The sequence below is a fragment of the Catharus ustulatus genome, chromosome 27, assembly GCF_009819885.2.
Source record: "Catharus ustulatus isolate bCatUst1 chromosome 27, bCatUst1.pri.v2, whole genome shotgun sequence".
Taxonomy (NCBI): Eukaryota; Metazoa; Chordata; class Aves; order Passeriformes; family Turdidae; genus Catharus; species Catharus ustulatus.
Window position 1 is genome coordinate 3,789,804 of NC_046247.1, and position 18,964 is coordinate 3,808,767.

Here is an 18,964-nt window from a genome sequence, read left to right on the forward strand (position 1 = left end):
GCCGCCAGGGGGCGCTGCCGCCCCGCCCCGAGCCAAGATGGCGGCGGCCGCGCGCGCGCTGCGGGTGAGGGGAGAGCGGGAACGGGGGAAAAACACCGGGAATGGGGGAAACACCGGGAATGGGGGAAACACCGGGCTGGGGGTACGCCGGGGACACCGGGGGCTGCAGGCCCGGCAGCGGCACGGGGCGCTCAGGGGGGCTCTGGGGACACCGGGAATGGAGGACACTGGGAATGAGGGGCACTGGGAATGGGGACACGGGACACTGGGGACACTGGGAATGGGGAACACTGGGAATGAGGACACGGGACACTGGGGACACTGGGAATGGGGAACACTGGGAATGGGGACACGGGACACTGGGGACACTGGGAATGGGGAACACTGGGAATGGGGACACGGGACACTGGGGACACTGGGAATGGGGAACACTGGGAATGGGGACACGGGACACTGGGGACACTGGGAATGAGAGGCACTGGGAATGCGGGGCAGTGAGGAGTCTGGGGCTGGGGGACATTGGGGAGGGGAAGCACTGGGGACACTGGGAATGAGGGGCACTGAGGATGGGGACACGGGGGCTGGGGGACACTGGCGATGCTGAGGACACTGGGGATGGGGGACACTGAGGAGGGGGAGCACTGGGGACACTGGGAATGGAGGGGACACGAGCTGGGGAGAGGGGTGGGCATGGGGGCTCTGGACACTGAATGTGGGGGTCACTGAGTTGGGGGGCTCTGAGTGTGGGACACACGGGATGGGGGTGACAAGGGACATTGGGTTTGGGGCACACTGAGCATGGGGATAAGAGCGCCAAGGGCTGTGGTGACACTGGGGACAGGGTCACAGCTGTGGGGACACCAGGACTGCTCCATGGAGCTCCTGGGGACACCCTGGCTGTTGTTGGGGACAGGGGACCAGCATGTCCCCCTGCCAGGCTGTCCCCAGCCCTGTTCTCTGCAGGTCCTTCCCCGTGCCCTGCCTGTCCCCAGCGCCACCCGGCAGCTGCACACCACCCCCGCCTGCCTCAAGGTGAGTGCTGAGGGACCCCGCGGGGGTGTCCCCGTGTCCCTGTGACCCCGAGGGGCTGTCCCCGTGTCCCCCTGACCCCGCTGTCCCCACAGACGCGGGCGGCGCGGGTGCGCTCGGGCAAGGGGGACAAGACGGTGACGTACGAGCAGGCACACGCCCCGCACTACATCGGCCACCGCAAGGGGTGGCTGTCCCTGCACACCGGTGGGTGACACTGGGGACACGGGGATGGGAACAGATGGGCATGGGGGGACACGGGGGACTCCTGGGGTGGGGATGGGGACAGTGGGGACATGAGGGCACTGTGGGGATAGGGGGTTGTGGGGACAGGGATGAGGCAGAAGGGACAGAGAGGGGGACATGAGGGCACTGTGGGGAGGGTCACAGAGTGTTATGGGGACAGGAGGGGTCTGTGGGGATGGGGACAAAGGGGACATGAGGGCACCATGGGGACGGGGGGTTGTGGGGATGGGGATGGGGGACAGAAGGGGTCTGTGGGGATGGGGACAATGGGACATGAAGGCACCTTGAGGAGGGTCACAGGGTGTTGTGACAGCGATGAGAGGCACAGAGGGACAGATGTGGGCAGGACAGGACTGTGGGGATGGCCCCTGGGGCACTGTGAGGACATGGGGGCACGTGGCACTGTGGGGACAGCACACTGTGGGGTGGGTGGCATCATGGGAGGACAAGGGACATCCTGGGGATGGGACACTGGTGTTCTGGGATGGGGACACAGGAGATGTGGGGATGGGGACACGTTGGACATGTGGGAAACATGGGGATGGGACAAAGGGGACATGTGGGCATGGTGGGGACAGTGATGTGGGGCATCCTGGGGATGGGGACACTGGGGACATTTGAGGAGTGGGGACACACGGACATGTGGGCATGGTGGGCACAGTGACCACTGTGTGCTGCCCACAGGCATCCTGGGCACAGAACACACAACTCCTGTGGTGCCACCCAGTGCCACAGCCAGAGCCACCACCACCCTGTCCCCTCAGGGAACCTGTGGGGCATGGCTGGCACAGCAGGCAGTCACTGGTGCCATCTGTGCCACCTCTGTGTCCCCTCAGGGAACCTGTGCGGTGTGGCTGGCACAGCACAGTGAGGTCACCAGTGTCACTGTGTCCCCTCAGGGAACCTGTGCGGCGAGGCTGGCACAGCACAGTGAGGTCACCAATGTCACCAGTGTCACTGTGTCCCCTCAGGGAACCTATGCGGCGAGGCGGGCGCGGCGCAGCGCTCGGTGGAGGACGCGTTCCTGCGGCAGTTCCTGTACGGGACCTTCCCGGGGCTGCTGGCTGACGAGGTGGTGCTGAAGCGCCGCGGGAACCTGCTGGTGATCTGTGCCCTGCTGGGCCGGGCCCTGCCGCCCTACAAGCTCTACTTCCTGCAGGGCTACGCTGAGACCCTGCTGGGCCACTTCTACAAGTGCCCTGTGCGCCTGGAGCTGCAGACCGTGCCTGCACGCGTGGCCTACAAGTACCTGTAGGGCTGGGAGTAAACCTGTAAACATCCCACAGGGAATGTCCTAGAAACATGGAATGCTCTGGGATGTCCCCACTGTGCCCTACAGGTACCTGTAGGACTGGGAATAAACCTATAAGCCTCTCACAGGAAATGTCCTATAAACATGCTCATGGAATGCTCTGGGATGTCCCCACTGTGCCCTACAAGTCCTGTAGGGCTGGGAATAAACCTATAAATGTCCCACAGGAGTGCCCTATAGATGACCCTGAAGGAATGTTGTGGGATGTCCCCACTGTGCCCTACAAGTACCTGTAGGGCTGGCAGTAAATATCCCAAAATCTTTGTATGTCCCCTGTGTGCTACAGGTGCCTACACTGCCAGGGCTGTGCCCCACGTGTCCCCACGATGTTCTCGTGCCCCACATCCTGTCCCCACGTCCCCAACCCCGGTGACATTTGGGAGCCAAGGCACAGCTCCCCTTTCCCCCCTGTCCATCCCAGTCCAACCAGTCCAGGATGTGACCCCAGGCTGGGAGGGACTGGGGACACCCAGCCCCAGCCCAGTGGTGGCCTCGTGCCCTGCATGTCCCTGTCACCACCGTGCCACCTCGTGTGCCCCATGAGGCTTCATCCCAGTGATGTCCCTGTCCCCAGTGATGTCCCTGTGACCCCCATGTCTGTGTGTCCGTGTACACCCCATGTCTGTGTGTCCCTGTCCCCACAGCATCCCTGTGACCCTGTGTCCCTGTGTCGCTGTACCCCCCATGTTCCTGTGCCCCTGTCCCCACAGTGTCCCTGTGACTCCATGTCTGTGTGTCCCTGTCCCCTGTGATGTCCCTCTGCCCCATGTCCCTGTCCCCACAGTGTCCCGTGTGCCATGGGGGCTGTGTCCCTGTGCCCCACAGCGTCCCTGTCCCCACAGTGTCCTTGGCTTGTCCCCATGGTGTCCCTGTGTGCCCCATCAAAGTGGCTCCTGTGTACCCCACATGTCCCTGTCCCCGCAGTGTCCATGGCTCTGTCCCCACATGTCCCTGTACCCCACATGTCCCTGTCCCCGCAGTGTCCATGGCTCTGTCCCCACATGTCCCTGTGCCCCACATGTCTCTGTGCCCCACATGTCCCTGTCCCCACAGTGTCCATGCCCCTGTGCCCACATGTCCCTGTGTCCTGAACATTCTTGTGCCCCACATCCTGTCCCCATGTCCCCAACCCCGGTGACATTTGGGAGCCAAGGCGCAGCTCCCCTTCCCCCTGCGCCCATCCCAGTCCAACCAGTCCAGGGTGTGACAAAAGTAGTTTAAATAGAAAGGGGGGAGGGACACAGGGGGGGAGTGGGGGGCAGGGGGGCTCAGCCCTTCCCCAGCGCCTTGTCCTTGTCCTTGTCCTTGTCCTTGTCCTTGTCCTTGTCCGTGTCCGTGTCCATGTCCGTGTCCTTGAAGCCGGGGTTGCCGAGGCCCAGCCCCACATCCCCCGGCGTGTCCTGCCCCGCTGGCAGCCGCGGCCTGGGCCCTGTGGGGACAATGGGGACAGTGCCAGCCTGTCCCTGTCACCCACACCGAGGGGGCACAATGGGGACAGTGCCACCCTGTCCCTGTCCCCGTCCCCGGGGGTGACCCGCTCCGTACCGATGTAGCTGAGCAGCACGGGCAGGAAGACCAGGCCGTGTGCCAGCCCCACCAGGGTGATGATGAGGTTGAGGCGGAAGAAGAAGATCTGGACGAGCCGCGCCTTGGCGAACGCCAGCACCACCACGCCCGGCAGGTTGGTCATGGCCACGCCCGCCACCACCTGCGGGGACAGCGGCCACCCTCGGTGACATCGGCCCGGGAAGGGACAGCGTCCCGCGGTACCACCTCGCAGCCCCAGCAGGGTTGGGGTCTCACAGTGTCACCCCCATCCCCGCAGGGTTCGGGGTCCCCCGGTGTTCCCCGTGCCCACCTTGCTGCCCATGGTGACAGTGGCCTCGGTGGCTCGTGCCACCCGCGTGGACTGGCAGCTGCGGGCGAAGGCGCAGGTGATGTGGGACACGAACTCCACCGAGATGCCCACGGCCTGTGGGGACAGCGGGCTGTCACACTGGGCACTGCCAGTGTCCCCAGAGTCACCTCCTGTGCCCCATGGCTCCGTGCCACCCCACGGCCCCGTGTCACCCTGAGTGTCCCAGCTCTGCTGCCACCTCCTGTGCCCCCAAAGCCATTTGGGATGTCCCAAATCCTGTGCCACTCCTTGTGGCCCTGTGCCACACAGAATATTCCATGTCCTTGTGCCACCCCAACCCCTCTGTGTGTCCCCACCCCCGCTGTGTCCCTGTGCCACCCCTCACACCCCGTGTCCCTGTGCCATCCCATGTGCCCCATGTCCCTGTTCCACTCCACATTTCCTGTGTCCCTGTGCCACTTCATATCCCATGTCCCTGTGCCATCCTATGTGCCCCATGTCCCTGTGCCACCTCATGTCCCTGTTACACTCCACATTTCCTGTGTCCCTGTGCCACTTCATATCCCACGTCCCTGTGCCATCCTATGTCCCTGTGCCATTCCATGTCCCTGTGCCACCCCAACCCCTCTGTGTGTCCCCACGCCCCCGTGTCCCTGTGCCATCCCATGTCCCTGTTCCACCCTACATTTCCTGTGTCCCTGTGCCACCTCACACCCCGTGTCCCTGTGCCACCCCATGTGCCCCATGTCCCTGTGCCACCTCTCACCCTTCATGTCCCCATTCTACCCTGCATTTCCCATGTCCCTGTGCCACCCCACATTTCCCATGTCCCCATGCACCCCTTGTCCCTGTACCACCCCACACCCCATGTCCCCATTCCACCCTGCGTTTCCCGTGTCCCTGTGCCACCCCACATCCCTGTGCCACCCCCCTGTCCCTGCTGTCCCCGCTGTCCCCGCACCGCCACGAGGTTGATGAGCGCCACGGCGTTGTAGGGCACGTCCCAGAGCGCCATGAAGCCCACGGTGTCCAGCAGCACCATGGCGATGGTCAGCAGCGTGGCCAGGCTGGAGCGCACGTCCATGCCCAGCAGCAGGAAGGACACGGCGAAGGTGGGCACCAGGCACAGCGCCAGCGTCACCAGCCCCTCGTACACCACCGTCAGGTACTGCTCGTAGTACACGTACGTCACCCTGCGGGGACAGCGCCGCTGGCACCGCGTGTGGCACCGCGTGTGGCACTGGGGACCCTGAGGTGGGCGCTGGGAAACCTGATACGGGCACCAGGCACCCCAAAATGGGCATTTGGTACCTTGAGATGGGCACCGGGTATCCCAAAACGGGCACTAGGACTCCTGATAGGGGCACTGGGCATCACAAAATGAGCACTGAGAACCCGAGATGGGCACCAGGCACCCCAAAATGGGCATTGGGTACCCTAATATGGGCACCAGGCACCTCAAAATGAGCACTGGGCACCCCAAAATGGGCACTGGGTATCCTGATATGGACACTGGGTATCCCAAAATGGGCACTGGGCGCCTCAAAATGGGCACTGGATACCCTGGTATGGATTCTGGACACCCCAAAATGGGCACTGGCTATCCTGATATGGACACTGAGTATCCCAAAATGGGCACTGGGCGCCTCAAAATGGGCACTGGATACCCTGGTATGGATTCTGGACACCCCAAAATGGGCACTGGTTATCCTGATATGGGCACTAAGCACCACAAAATGGGTACTGGATACCATAGTATGGGCACTGGGCGCCCACAAATGGGCACCCTGACTTGGGCACCGCTAACTGGGAACCCCTAAAACGGGCACTCATACTGACCCTGACTGGGGCACTCCCAACACCTCAGGCTGGGAACCCCTCACTGGGAGCCTCTTACGTTGGTCCCCCACTGACCCCAGGACGGGCACCCCTAAACTGGTCACCCCTGACCCCTACCCCCCCTGAGACCCCCAACAGGGGCACCCCAGGATGGGCACCCCGAACTGGGCACCCTCTGGTGACCCCGGGTGTCCCCGCGGTGTCCCCGCGGTGCCACTCACGTGTAGGGGAAGACGCGGAAGGCGGGGTCGGTGCCGGGCACGGCGCGCAGGGTGGGGGTGACGTGCTCGGCCAGGGCGCGGGCGGCGCGCAGCGCGGCTGTGTACTCCTGCGACGTGCGGAGCGGCCGCTGGTACGCCATGAACCGCGACGCTGCGGGGACAGCGGTCACTCGGGGACAGTGGTCAGTCTGGGGCAGGGGTCACTCGGGGGCAGGGGTCGGTCTGGGGCAGGGGTCACTCAGGACAGTGGGCATCACGGGGGCACGGGGCACTCCGGGGCAGTGGTCAGTCTGGGGCAGTGGTCACCCCCAGGGAGAGGGGTCACTCGGGGACAGGGGTCACTCGGGGGCAGGGGTCACCCCCAGGGACAGTGGTCACTCCAGGGCTCAGTGGTCACCCTCAGGGACAGTGGTCACCCCCAGGGACAGTGGTCACCCCCTGGCTCAGTGGTCACTCCCGAGGTTAGTGGCCATCCCTGTCCCCTGTCCCCTGTCCCCTCCTGCTCTTACCCAGGATGGTGCCGTTGGCGTCCATGACCACAGAGGTGTCGTAGGCGCCCAAGCCACTGTGGGGACACAGGGACAGGGGGTCAGGGGGGTCAGGGGACACTTGGGGTGAGGGGGTCAGGGGTTCAGGGGACACATGGGGTCAGGGGGTCAGGGGGGTCAAGGGACACATGGGGTCAGGGGGTGATAGGACACCCAGAAGGGTCGGGGGACACAGGGATGGGGGTCAGGGGTCAGGGGACACAGCGACAGGTGACACAGGGACAGGGGGTCAGGGGTTCAGGGGACACAGGGACAGGTGACACAGGGTCAGGGGGTCAAGGGGGCCAGAGGGGTTCCCAGAAGGGTCAGGGGTACAGGGGGACATCTGGGAGGCTGAGGGGGGACACAGGGTGAGGGGGAACACGGGGACACCCGGGACAGCCAGGGGGGACACGGGGTCCGGGGACACCCGGGTGGCACCTATCCTCAGGTGACCCCCTGGGTGACACCAACTCCTGGGTGTCCCCACAGGTGCCAACGCAGTTCCACTGCAGTGCCCTCACAGTGCCACCACAGTGCCAACCACCCCTGTGTCCCCTTGGGTGGCACATAACCCCGAGTGTCCCCCTGACACCACACCCCAGTGCTTCCCCTGGTGTCACCACAGTGCCACCGCAGTGCCAGCACAGTGTCGCCAGTGTCCCCGCAGTGTCCTGGCAGTGTCCCCACGGTGTCCCCGCAGTGTCCCCGCAGTGTCCCCACAGTGTTCCTGCAGTGTCCCCAGGTGTTCCCATGGTGTCCCCGCAGTATCCCCACAGTGTCCCCGCGGTGTCCCCACAGTGTCCCCGTGGTGTCCCCACGGTGTCCTCAGTGTCCCCGCGGTGTCCCCGCGTTGTCCCCGCAGTGTCCCCAGTGTCCCCGCGGTGTCCCCACAGTGTCCCCACAGTGTCCCACGGTGTCCCCGCAGTGTCCCCACAGTGTCCCCAGGTGCCGCTCACCCCTTGGCGCACTGCACCGTGGGCCGGTCCTGCAGGAACCAGGGCAGGAAGCGCTCGAACTCCTCGGGCGTGGGGCGCCGCGTTCTGTTCAGGCAGCTCGTGCAGTTCGATTCCTCTGCGGGCACACGGAGGGGACAGTGCGGCCACTGGCCCCCGCTGGGCCCCAGCGGGCACCCAAAGGGGGTGTGGTGGCCATTGCAGCAGCACCAAGCTGGCACCCAGTGGGCATCACAGCAGGGACACAGTGACCACCAGGGTGGGCACCCAATGGCCACCCAATGGCCACCATGGTGGGTACCCAGTGGTCACGGCAGTGAACACTCAATGTAGACCAAAGAATCATCATGGTGAGCATCCAGTGGCCACCCAACAGCCATCATAGTGGCCACCCAACAGCCACCATGGTGGGCACCCAATGGCCACCCAACAGTCACCATAGTGGCCACCCAATGGCCACCCAATGACCACCATGATGGGCAGCCAATGGCCACCCAATGGCAATGATGGTGGACACCCAATGGCCACCCAATGGCCACTATGGTGAGCATCCAGTGGCCATCCAACGGCCACCATGGTGGGCAGCCAATGACCACCCAACGGCGACCATGGTGAGCACCCAATGGCCACCCAATGATGGTGGGCACCCAATGGCCACAGCAGTGGACACTCAATGTACACCTAAGGACCATCATGGTGGGCACCCAGTGGCCACCCAATGGCTACCATGATGAACATCCAATAGCCACCCAATGGCGCCCATGGTGGGCACCCAACAGCCCCCATGGTGAGCACCCATTGGCTACCCAATGGGCATCATGGTGGGCAGCCAATGGCCACCATAGTGAGCACCCAATGGCCACCCAATGGCAATGATGGTGGGCATCCAATGGCCACCCAATGGCCAATATGGTGAGCACCCAGTGGTCACCCAGTGGCCACTATGGTGGGCACCCAATGGCCACCCAATGACCACCATGGTGGCCATCCAACAGCCACTATGGTGGGCACCCAATGGTCACCCAACAGCCACCATGGTGAGCACCCAGTGGTCACCCAACAGCCACCATGGTGGGCATCCAGTGGCCCATGGTGGGCATCTAATGGCCGCCCAACAGCCCCGTGGTGGGCACCGTGGCCAGCCCAGACTGCGCGTCCCGTCCCGCACTCACTGTCGGTGTTGGTGGAGGAGCAGAACTCGCCCTGGTGCTCCCCAGACTGGTGGATGCGGCAGCAGCCAGTGATGGGTTTCAGCCAGTCCAGGAAATCGTCCACCCACGAGTTGGCCGGGATGGCCAGGTAGGACCTGGCAGAGGGGACATGAGGCTGGCAGGAGCCACGCGGGGCCAGCGCTGGCGCGCGGGGCAGGGCCGGGGACTCACACGTTGGCGAACTCCGTGGCCAGCTGGATGGTCTGGGTGAGAGAGTCGTTGTCACAGCCCGAGCTGGAGCAGATGGCGTTGGTGCCGTTGGTCGAGGAGAAGTTGTAGCCGCTCGTGGTGACAAAGTAGGTGGGGACACCCACGGCCAGGTACTGGTTCAGAGCTGAGAAGTACTGGAGCATGTACGAGTCCTGGGGACAGGCACGCGTCAGGGCGGCACCGCGGGGGACGGGGGGCATGGGGGACACAGAGGGGACACAGAGGGGGACAGGGAGATCCACAGGGAGATCCACAGGGACACAGAGGGGACACAGAGGGGGACAGGGAGATCCACAGGGAGATCCACAGGGACACAGAGGGGACACAGAGGGGGACAGGGGGATCCACAGGGACACAGAGGGGACACAGAGGGGGACAGGGAAATCCACAGGGACACAGAGGGGACACAGAGGGGGACAGGGAAATCCACAGGGGGATCCACGGGGACACAGAGGGGACACAGAGGGCTCCTAAAGGGGTCACAGCTTGCCGTGCATCCCCATATATGACCATGTCACCCACCATGTGTCCCCTTATATGGCCATGTCACCCCTGCCATGTGTCACCCACTCCATGTGTCACCCACCCCATGTGTCACCCACAGGGTCCTGGGGGTCCCCAAAGGGTCCCCAAGGGGTCCCAGCATCCCCACGTGTCCCCACACTGGTCCACGTCCCCACCCAGCACCTCAGGGGGTCACCCACGTGTCCTCAAGCCTCCCCACGGGTGCCACCCCCCCAGGTGTCCCCTCACGGCCCCACTGTCCCCCGCTGTGTCCCCAGAGCCCCGGGGTGCAGCCCCCACCTCGGGCAGGGCCAGCTCCTGGTCCAGCCCCACGGACACCTGGAACAGCAGGAAGAGCCCGGCGCAGGCCAGGAACAGGAACAGCAGCACCTGGAGGGGGAGGGGGCTGTGCTCAGGGACCCCCGGGGCACCCCAAAACCCACAGGGCCCGCTCATGTCCCCCCAAAACCCCCACAGCCCTCCTGTGACCCCCACAGCCCTCACACCCCGCATGTCCCCCATCCCTCCACGTGTCCCCCTGACATCCCAGGACCCCCCCAGATCCCCCCACTCCATTTCTCACCCCCCCAACCCCAAACCCCCCTCACATCCCTGTGCCCCCCATTGTCCCCAAGGCTCCCATCCCCCCAAAATTCCCCGTGCCCCTGCTCTCCCTCGATGCCCCCTACGCCCCCCAGTGTCCCCTGATGTCCCCGTCCCTCACCACGACGGGCCGCACGAGGCGGTGCAGCAGCACGGGGGTGTAGTAGCGCTGCAGGAAGGGGCGCAGCAGCCCCGCCCCGCCCCCGGTCGGGCGCCCCTTGTCCGTCCCGCAGCAGCAGCAGAGGTCAAAGCGCCCGGCCTGGGGGCACAGGGGGGTATTAGGGGCACGGGGGAGGCTGGCACGGCACCCCACGGGTGTCCCCTGCCCCCACCGGGTACAGCCTGGGGTCCCCGTGCCCACCCTGGGGACCATCACACCCACCCTGTGCCCACCCTGGGGTCCCCGTGCCCACCCTGTGCCCACCCTGGGGACCATCACACCCACCCTGTGCCCACCCTGGGGTCCCCGTGCCCACCCTGTGCCCACCCTGGGGACCATCACACCCACCCTGTGCTCACCCTGGGGTCCCTGTGCCCACCCTGGGGACCCCACACTCATCCCGGGGACCCTCACACCCACTCTGTGCCCATCCTGGGGTCCCCGTGTCCATCCTGGGGACCTTCACGCCCACCCTGGGGTCCCCGTGTCCACCCCCTGCCCTGCTCCCGGGTGTCCCCCGGGTGTCACCTCCTGTCGCCGGTAGTCCAGCGCCACCAGCGCCACGAACCCCGACATTTGCAGCAGGAAATCGAAGGCGATGGCGAGCGAGGCCGTGAGGGCGAAGGTGCGCACGGCGGGCATGGAGGAGAGGGCACCTGCGGGACCCCCGCGACCCCCGGGTCACCGGGACACCCTCGGGTCACCGGGACACCCCCGGACACCCCTGGACACCCCCGGGTCACCAGGATTCCATACCAGCCCCCCCACACCACAGCCCTCGGTCCGTGCCTCTTGTCTCCCGTGTCCCTGTGCCCACCCTGTGCCCGCTGTACCCGCGGTGCCCCCAGTGTCCCCTCATCTCTCTTGTCCCCCCTGTCCCTGTATCCCCCGTGCCCCCCCCGTGCTCTGCAGCCCCCCGCTGCCCCCCGGTGCCCCCGGTGCCCCCAGACTCACCCAGCAGGAAGCAGACGGCCTCGGAGATGCTGCAGAGCAGCATGCTGGGTGCCACCTGTGCCAGCACCCGCCCCATGTGCTGCTCCCGCGTCTCGCCCGGCTCCCGCTGCGACTGCTGCTGGCCCGGGGGGGGTCAGGGACAGCCCGGGCACCCCCCGGGCACCCCCAGATCCGAGGGGACCCCCCAGATCCGAGGGACCCCCACGGGCACCCCCTGCCCACGTGAGGGTGCCCCCCTGCCCCACGGGACCCCCCCGAGGGACACATCCCCCATGGGAGTCCCAAAAGTGTCCCTGTAGCCCATGGGGACACCCTGGTCCCCAAAGTGTCCCCACAGGTGTCCCTGGTCCCCAAAGTGTCCCCATGTCCTTCTGCCCCTCAGGGATCCCCATTGCCCTCAGGTGTCCCCCCCACCATGGGAAAACATCCCCAAGGTGTCCCCGTGCTCCTGTGCCACAGAGGGATCTCTGTCCCCAAAGGTGTCCCCAAGTTGCCCCCAGAGGTGTCCCCATGCCCCATGGTGTCCCTGTCCCCAAAGACCCCCACGCTCACAGATGCCCACCCTACCCCACGGGGACTCCAGTCCCGAAATGTCCCCAAGGACCCCTGAGTCCCCCCTGGTGCCCCAAGGACCCCCCGGTGCCCCCCGGTGCCCCAAGGACCCCCCGGTGCCCCCCGCGCCCCCACCTGCAGCTCCTGCACGAAGATGAAGATGTTGTCGGCGCCCACGGCCAGCACGAGGAAGGGCACGACCTCGATGATGATGAGGGACGAGGGCAGCCCCAGCAGCGCCAGCAGCCCCATGGAGGCCAGCACGGCCCCCAGCACCACCACGATGCCCCCGAGCGCCAGCGTCACCTTGGACTCCACCTGCGGAACCCCGGGATCGGCACCACAGGATCGGCACCCCCGGATCAGCACCCCGGATCGGCACCCCGAGATCAGCACTCCCGGATCAGCACCCCCCGTGCCCCCCGTGTCCCCCCGTGTCCCCCGTGTCCCCCGTGCTCACCAGGACCCGCCGCCAGGCCGTGTACTCGCCCAGGGCCAGCGCGATGTAGGCGAACACCAGCAGGTAACTGGTGGCGAACACCGGGATGTCCTCCCCGCTCGTGCGGTTGATCTCATCCTCCAGAGAGCGCTGAGGGGACAGCGACAGCGACAGCTGAGGGGGCATCCAGACGTGGGGGGCACCAGGGGCATGGGGGGGCACGGGGACATGAGGGACACCTGGGGATCTGCAGACACGGGGACATGGGGACACGGGGGCACAGGGACACGGAGGGGACACGGGAGGCACAGGGACGTGGAGGGTGTACAGGGACATTGAGGGGACACGGAGGGCACAGAGACATGGAGGCGACAAGGTGGGGGGGGCACAGGGACGTGGAGATGACATGGGGACATGGGGAGGCACAACGGCATTGAGGGGACACGGAGAGGACACAGGGTGACACTGAGTGGACACGGGGTGACACGGAGGGGACACGCGGTGACACGGAGCGGACACCGGGGGACACGGAGGGGACACCGAGGGACACGGAGCAGACACGGGGTGACACGGAGTGGACACCGGGAGACACGGAGGGGACTTGCGGTGACACGGAGAGGACACCAGGGGACACGGAGGGGACACCGGGGGACACTGAGTGGACACCGGGGGACACGGAGGGGCACGCGCCGCACCTCGGCCATGAAGGTGACCGAGAGGTTGTGGCCGTGCCGGCGCTGGAAGTCGCGCACCACGCGGAGGAACTCGCGCTCCCAGCTCAGCACCCACTCGAGGCGCGGGTCCCCGGCCTCGAAGTTGTTGAGCGAGTAGGTGACAATGAGCGCCTCGGCCTCCGTGTACTCGGACTCTGCGGGGACACGGCGGTCACGGCGCGGGGACACGGCCGGGACCCCCCGGGAACCCCCGGGAACCCCCGAAGCCCCAAACCCCCCGGAACACCCGAACCCCCCGGACCCCCGGAACCCCTGTACCGGGGTAGCCGCCCAGGGCGATGTAGGGGAACACGGGCCCGCCGTACTCGGCCATGCAGCTCAGCTCCAGCGCTGTGATGTCGTTGAAGGAGAGCGGGGAGCTGGTGGCGACAGGCCGGGGGTGTCAGCGGGGGCTGCGCCCACCCGGCCCCGTCCCGCACCCGCTGCCACCCACGGGGCACCTCGGAGAGCCCGGTCGGGGTGGCACCCCAGAGACACAGCCTGGCACCCCATAGTGATGGGGACACGCGGGTGGCACCCTGGGAGCAGCGGGTGGCACCTCGACCCCCTGAGTGGCCCACAGAGAGCACCTGGACCCCCAAACCGGGCAGTGCCCAGTGCCTGAGGGCATCACCCTGACCCCACTGGCACCCCAGAAATGTCACCCCAGTCTCACAACTGACCATGCCACGGTCACCAGGCCATGTCCAGCACCCCACAGGTGTCACCCCAGTCTCACAACTGACCATGCCACGGGCACCAGACCGTGTCCAGCATCCCTTGGGCATCCCCAGCCCCACAAGTGAGCACCCCACGGGCACCAGGCCATGTCCAGCACCCCACAGGTGTCACCCCAGCCCCACAACTGATCACCCCACGGTCACCAGATCATGTCCAAAATCCCTTGGGCATCCCCAGTCCCACAAGTGAGCACCCCACGGGCACCAGGCCATGTCCAGCACCCCACAGGTGTCACCCCAGCCCCACAACTGATCACCCCACGGTCACCAGGTCATGTCCAAAATCCCTTGGGCATCCCCAGCCCCACAATTGAGCACCCCACGGGCACCAGGCCATGTTCAGCACCCCACAGGTGTCACCCCAACCCCACAGCTGGCCACCCCACGGTCACCAGGCCATGTCCAGCACCCCATAAATGTCACCCCAACCCCACAGCGGGCACCATGCCACACCGTGCCCTCCCCCATCCTCCGCGGGACCCCCCCGCCCCTCGCCCGCGGCTCCCACCTGACGCAGTAGATGAGGTGGTCGTGCCAGTCCACGGTGCCCGGGTTCTTGCCGTCCTGCCAGGCGGTGAGCTCCAGGTTGCTGCGGTTGTTCTGGAAGTACTGCGTGACGCTGTTCACGGCGCAGTCGGCCACGCTGGGCTTGGTGGGGTTCAGGGGCGCGTAGCACACATCCTGCAGGCTCACGTTCCTGCCCGAGCCCGGCGCCCACGCCGTGGTGGCCGACAGCGTCTCCTGCAGCTCCAGCAGCGCCTGCAGCACGTCCTCGGCCAGCACACCGCTGAAATTCTTCGTCCCCAGCACCACCGACTCGTAGGTGCGCCCGGCGCGTCCCGGCGCGGTCACGATCACTTGGTTGGTGCGCATGAAGGGCCCGAAGTGGCGGTCGTGGAACGCCTTCTCCTGCCTGGCGCGGCTGCCCGGCGCTGACCACAGCTCCACGGGGTCCGTGGTGAGCCGCAGGGTCATCAGCCCGACCGAGAGCCCGCCGGCCACCACCAGCGCCACCAGCAGCACGACCACGGGCCGCGTGGCCACCGCGGTGCCCCACCAGCGGAACGCGCGCTCCAGGGCGCTCTGCCAAGCATCGCCCGCCCGCTGCGCGCACCCGCCCCGGCCCCGCGGCTTCGGCGGCGGCTCCGCGGAGCCCCCGCGGCACAGCAGGGCCACCAGGAAGAGCAGGGCGAGCGCGGCGAACAGCACGGCGCAGATGACCAGCACTCCATCGGCGTTTCCGATGCGGAACGGCGGCGGCGGCCCCGAGGGCGGCACCAGGGGCGCGCAGGAACGGGGACAATCCTGACACGAGCACGGCTCCTGCTCCGCGCTCGGCGCTTGGTCACAGCTCCACACGGGCGGGTCCAGCGGGGTGATGCCCTCGCCGGGCTCGGAGCCGTTGGGCAGCAGGTGGAAGTCGATCTGCAGCGGTGCCAGCCCGTTGTCCTTGTTGCCCTGGAAGTCCAGCCAGCGCTGGGCCGTGCACAGCTCGGCGCCGTAGCTGCCGCACATGGTGGCGATGGCGTAGCCGCCCGTGGCCGGCAGCCGCACGTTCCGGCACGAGGCGAAGGCGGCCTCGGCGTAGCGGTCCCGGTAGAAGAGCTGGTACTCGAGCACGGGGACGTCACCGGTGTCGGTCTTGTTCTCGGAGACGCGGGTGACGTTGGTGAACAGGCTCTGGTCGGGGCTGCAGATGTTGTGGCAGTAGAGGTTGGCGAAGTTGCGGGAGCAGGAGGGGCACCGCGCCAGCACCGTGCTCGACAGCCCCACGCTGAGCTGCAGCGAGATCAGCTGCTGCAGGCTGCAGCACACGCGCGTGGTCCCGTTCTCCTGCACCAGCTCGGGGCACACGGAGCGCAGCAGGGACAGAACCAGCGCCGAGGCCACCGGGGCGGGCGTGTTGGACAGGCAGGGCACCCCCGAGGGCCGCGGGCCGTTCAGCTCGGGGTTCTTGCCGCAGTCGCCGTAGAAGGCGCAGACGCCGGGCTCGTGTCTGGGGGTCAGCGACGGGCGGGCCTGCGGGTGGGGAGGGGTGGTGGCACGGCCGCGGCACTTGAGGGGTTGAGTGGCACTGAGGAGGTGTCCCCATAGCTGTGCCACCTCCAAACAACACCCAAATGTCACCCGGGGGCACCACAGCGGTGTCCCCTCCGCTCTGCCACCCCCCAGTCCCTCTAAATGTCACCCAAATGTCAGTGGGCACAGCAGTGTCCCCTCCATTCTGTCACACCCAGCCCCTCCAAGTGTCACCCAGGTGCCACCCAGATGGCCCCTGACGGGCACCACAGCAATGTCCCTCTGCTCTGCCACACACTGCCTCCTGAAATGTCACCAGGTGCCACCCAAGTGTCACCAGGTGCCACTCAAAGGGCAGCACAAGGAGCGGCTCTGCCACTCCCAGCTCGTCCAAGTCACATCCGGACAGCACCAAAGGGCAGCGCGGCAGTGTCCCCTGCCCTGCCACCTCCGGATGTCACCAATGGGCAGCACGGCAGTGTCCTCCCCAGCCCCTCCCAAATGCCACCACCAAGTGGGCACCACAAGGGTGTCCCCTGCTCCTGCCACTCCCAAATCTTCCAAACGCCACCCTCGAATGTCACCAAGGTGTGCTGTCCGCTCACCTGTGCCACCCACAGTCCTCAAATGTCACCAAGGGTCACCGCACCGTCGCCCCCCCCGCCCCCCGCCGGTGTCACTCGCAGTCCCCGCCCCCAGCCCCGTGTCCCTCCCAGTGCCACCCGCGGTGTCGCCTGTCCCCTACCAGCGCCAGGAGCGCGGCCAGGAGGGCCGCAGGCAGTGCCAGGGTCCCGGCCATGCTGACGGGGGGTGTCCCCAAGTGCCACCCGCTCCTATAAACCCCTCCGCCCCCGCGGTGCCACCCGGGGAGGGCCCTGCTGGCCTGATGGCACCGGGGCCAATCAGCCCCGGGCCGGCCGGAGCCGCGATCGATCATTAACCCGGATCGATCGATCGATCGGGGCGGGGCGCGGGAACCCCGCGGCGCGCTGGGGACAACGGCGGGGTGGCACTGATGGGGCACAGCGTGACACGGGGCGGGGGTCACCCATGGCCACCGAAATGGGGACAGCAGGGTGGCGCTGATTTGGGCACAGGGGGTGGTGACAGCGGGGGTCACTCGCGGGCGCTGAAATGGGGACAACAGCGGAATTTGGGAGTTCAGGGTGGCACAGGGTGGCAGCGGGACGTCACCCAGGCGCAGCTGTGACAGCGCCGGTGACACATCCCGGGGGTGACGCCGTGGTGTCTGCCAGGTCGTGGGCAGTGCCACCCCCGCGGTGCCATCCCGGTGGTGACAGGGCCACCCGGGCAGTGCCACTGCCACCCCAGTGCCATCCCGGTGGTGCCGGTGATGTCCCAGTGCCATCCCCATGTGCCAGGGTCACCTCGGTGGCCCCTCCTCCGGTGACATCCTGGTGGTGACAGGACAGTACCAGTGCCATCCCCTTGTACCAGTGCCATCCTGATGGTGACAAGGCCACCCCCGTGTGCCATCCCCGTGTGCCAGTGCCAGCCGTGCCCTCTGTCCCCGTGTGCCAGTGCCATCCCCGTGTGCCATCCCCCTGTCCCAGTGCCATCCCGATGGTGACAATGCCATCCCCGTGTGCCACCCTCGTGTGCCAGTGCCGTGTCAGTGCCACTCCCGTGTGCCATCCCCGTGTCTCAGTGCCATCCTCGTGTCCCAGTGCCATCCTGATGGTGACAATGCCATCCCCGTGTGCCATCCCCGTGTCCCAGTGCCATCCTGATGGTGACAATGCCACCCCCGTGTGCCATCCCCGTGTCCCAGTGCCATCCTGATGGTGACAATGCCACCCCCGTGTGTCATCCCCGTGTCCCAGTGCCATCCCCGTGTGCCATCCCCGTGTCACAGTGCCATCCCCGTGTGCCATCCCCGTGTCCCAGTGCCAGCCGTGCCCTCTGTCCCCGGCGGGTTCAGGGCCTTGGACCCCGATCAGAGCCCAGGCAGTGCCACACCCGTCCCCGATGTCACCAGGGCGGGGCAGTGCCACAATCCCCCGTCCCCCAGCCGGGTCCCGGTGCCATCCCTGAGCCCCGCAGTGTCCCCACAGTGTCCCCGAGGGGGTGCCACCCCCCCGATGCCATCGCTGCCACCCCGGCTCTCCCTGAGGCGCCGTTTATGGCCCTGGTGGCCTTGGGGACAATAAGGGGAGACAGATAGCGGGGCACAGATAAGGGGGCACTGATAAGGGGGGCGCGTCCCGCCCGTCCTGCCCTGGCACCTTTGCCCACGGCTGCGTCACCAGCCTGTCCCCGAGGTGTCCCTGTCCCCATTTCTGTCCCATCCCTGTCCTCATTCCCTGTCCCATCCCTGTCCCCGAGGTGTCCCTGTCCCCATTTCTGTCCCATCCCTGTCCTGATTCCTGTCTCCGAGGTGTCCCTGTCCCCATTCCTGTGTCATCCCTGTCCCCGTGCCCTGTGCCATCCCTGTCCTCATTCCCTGTCCCCGAGGTGTCCCTGTGCCCATTCCCTGTCCCTCCCCGTGTCCCCATCCCTGTCCCCGAGTTGTCCCTGTCCCCATCCCTGTCCCCATTCCCTGCCCCCCAGTTGTCTCTGTCCCTGTCCCCGTGCCCTGTCCCTCCCCGTGTCCCCACCCCTGTCCCTGTCCCGCAGCCACCGCAGCCACCAGAGCGGTTCCTCGGCACCTTTATTTGTCACCAACCCCCGGGGGTGACACAGAGGGGCTGTGGTGGCCCCAAGGTGACACGGGGAGGGGGGAGGTGACAGCTGGGTCCTCAAGGGCTCAGAGGGTGGCGGTCAGGGGGTGTCCCCAAGCTCAGGCCGTGACCCCAGGGGGTGTCCCAGGTGTCCCCTGAGGGCAGGGGTGGCACTGGCACGTGGCAGTGG

General features: G+C 66.6%; 2 protein-coding genes across 4 annotated transcripts; one reads left to right on the forward strand and one right to left on the reverse strand.

The window, feature by feature from the left end:
• The first annotated feature begins 22 nt into the window (after positions 1-22).
• Positions 23-2,850, forward strand: MRPS24 (mitochondrial ribosomal protein S24). Of its 3 annotated transcripts, none has more exons than XM_033081298.2 (4): positions 23-64; positions 964-1,032; positions 1,125-1,236; positions 2,247-2,850. In XM_033081298.2, exons 1-4 carry the CDS (start codon positions 38-40, stop codon positions 2,528-2,530), a joined length of 492 nt encoding a protein of 163 aa, XP_032937189.1. In that variant the 5' UTR covers positions 23-37; the 3' UTR covers positions 2,531-2,850. The 3 variants fall into 3 exon arrangements, with proteins under 3 accessions (XP_032937189.1, XP_032937188.1, XP_032937187.1); XM_033081297.2 differs by lacking the exon at positions 23-64 and having other exon boundaries at positions 667-1,032; positions 2,247-2,347; positions 2,435-2,850; XM_033081296.2 differs by lacking the exon at positions 23-64 and having other exon boundaries at positions 676-1,032.
• On the reverse strand, positions 2,709-16,892 carry NPC1L1 (NPC1 like intracellular cholesterol transporter 1). Its single transcript, XM_033081081.1, has 21 exons — positions 16,839-16,892; positions 15,224-16,249; positions 14,583-15,157; positions 13,614-13,714; positions 13,317-13,489; positions 12,643-12,771; positions 12,318-12,500; positions 11,631-11,745; positions 11,205-11,332; positions 10,638-10,775; positions 10,214-10,303; positions 9,371-9,561; positions 9,161-9,294; positions 7,992-8,106; positions 7,015-7,070; positions 6,506-6,656; positions 5,407-5,638; positions 4,446-4,559; positions 4,133-4,295; positions 3,891-4,016; positions 2,709-2,737 (listed from the first exon to the last, which is right to left on the reverse strand). The coding sequence occupies exons 1-21, from the start codon at positions 16,890-16,892 to the stop codon at positions 2,709-2,711; spliced, it is 4,023 nt and encodes a 1,340-aa protein (XP_032936972.1).
• Positions 16,893-18,964: the final 2,072 nt, after the last annotated feature.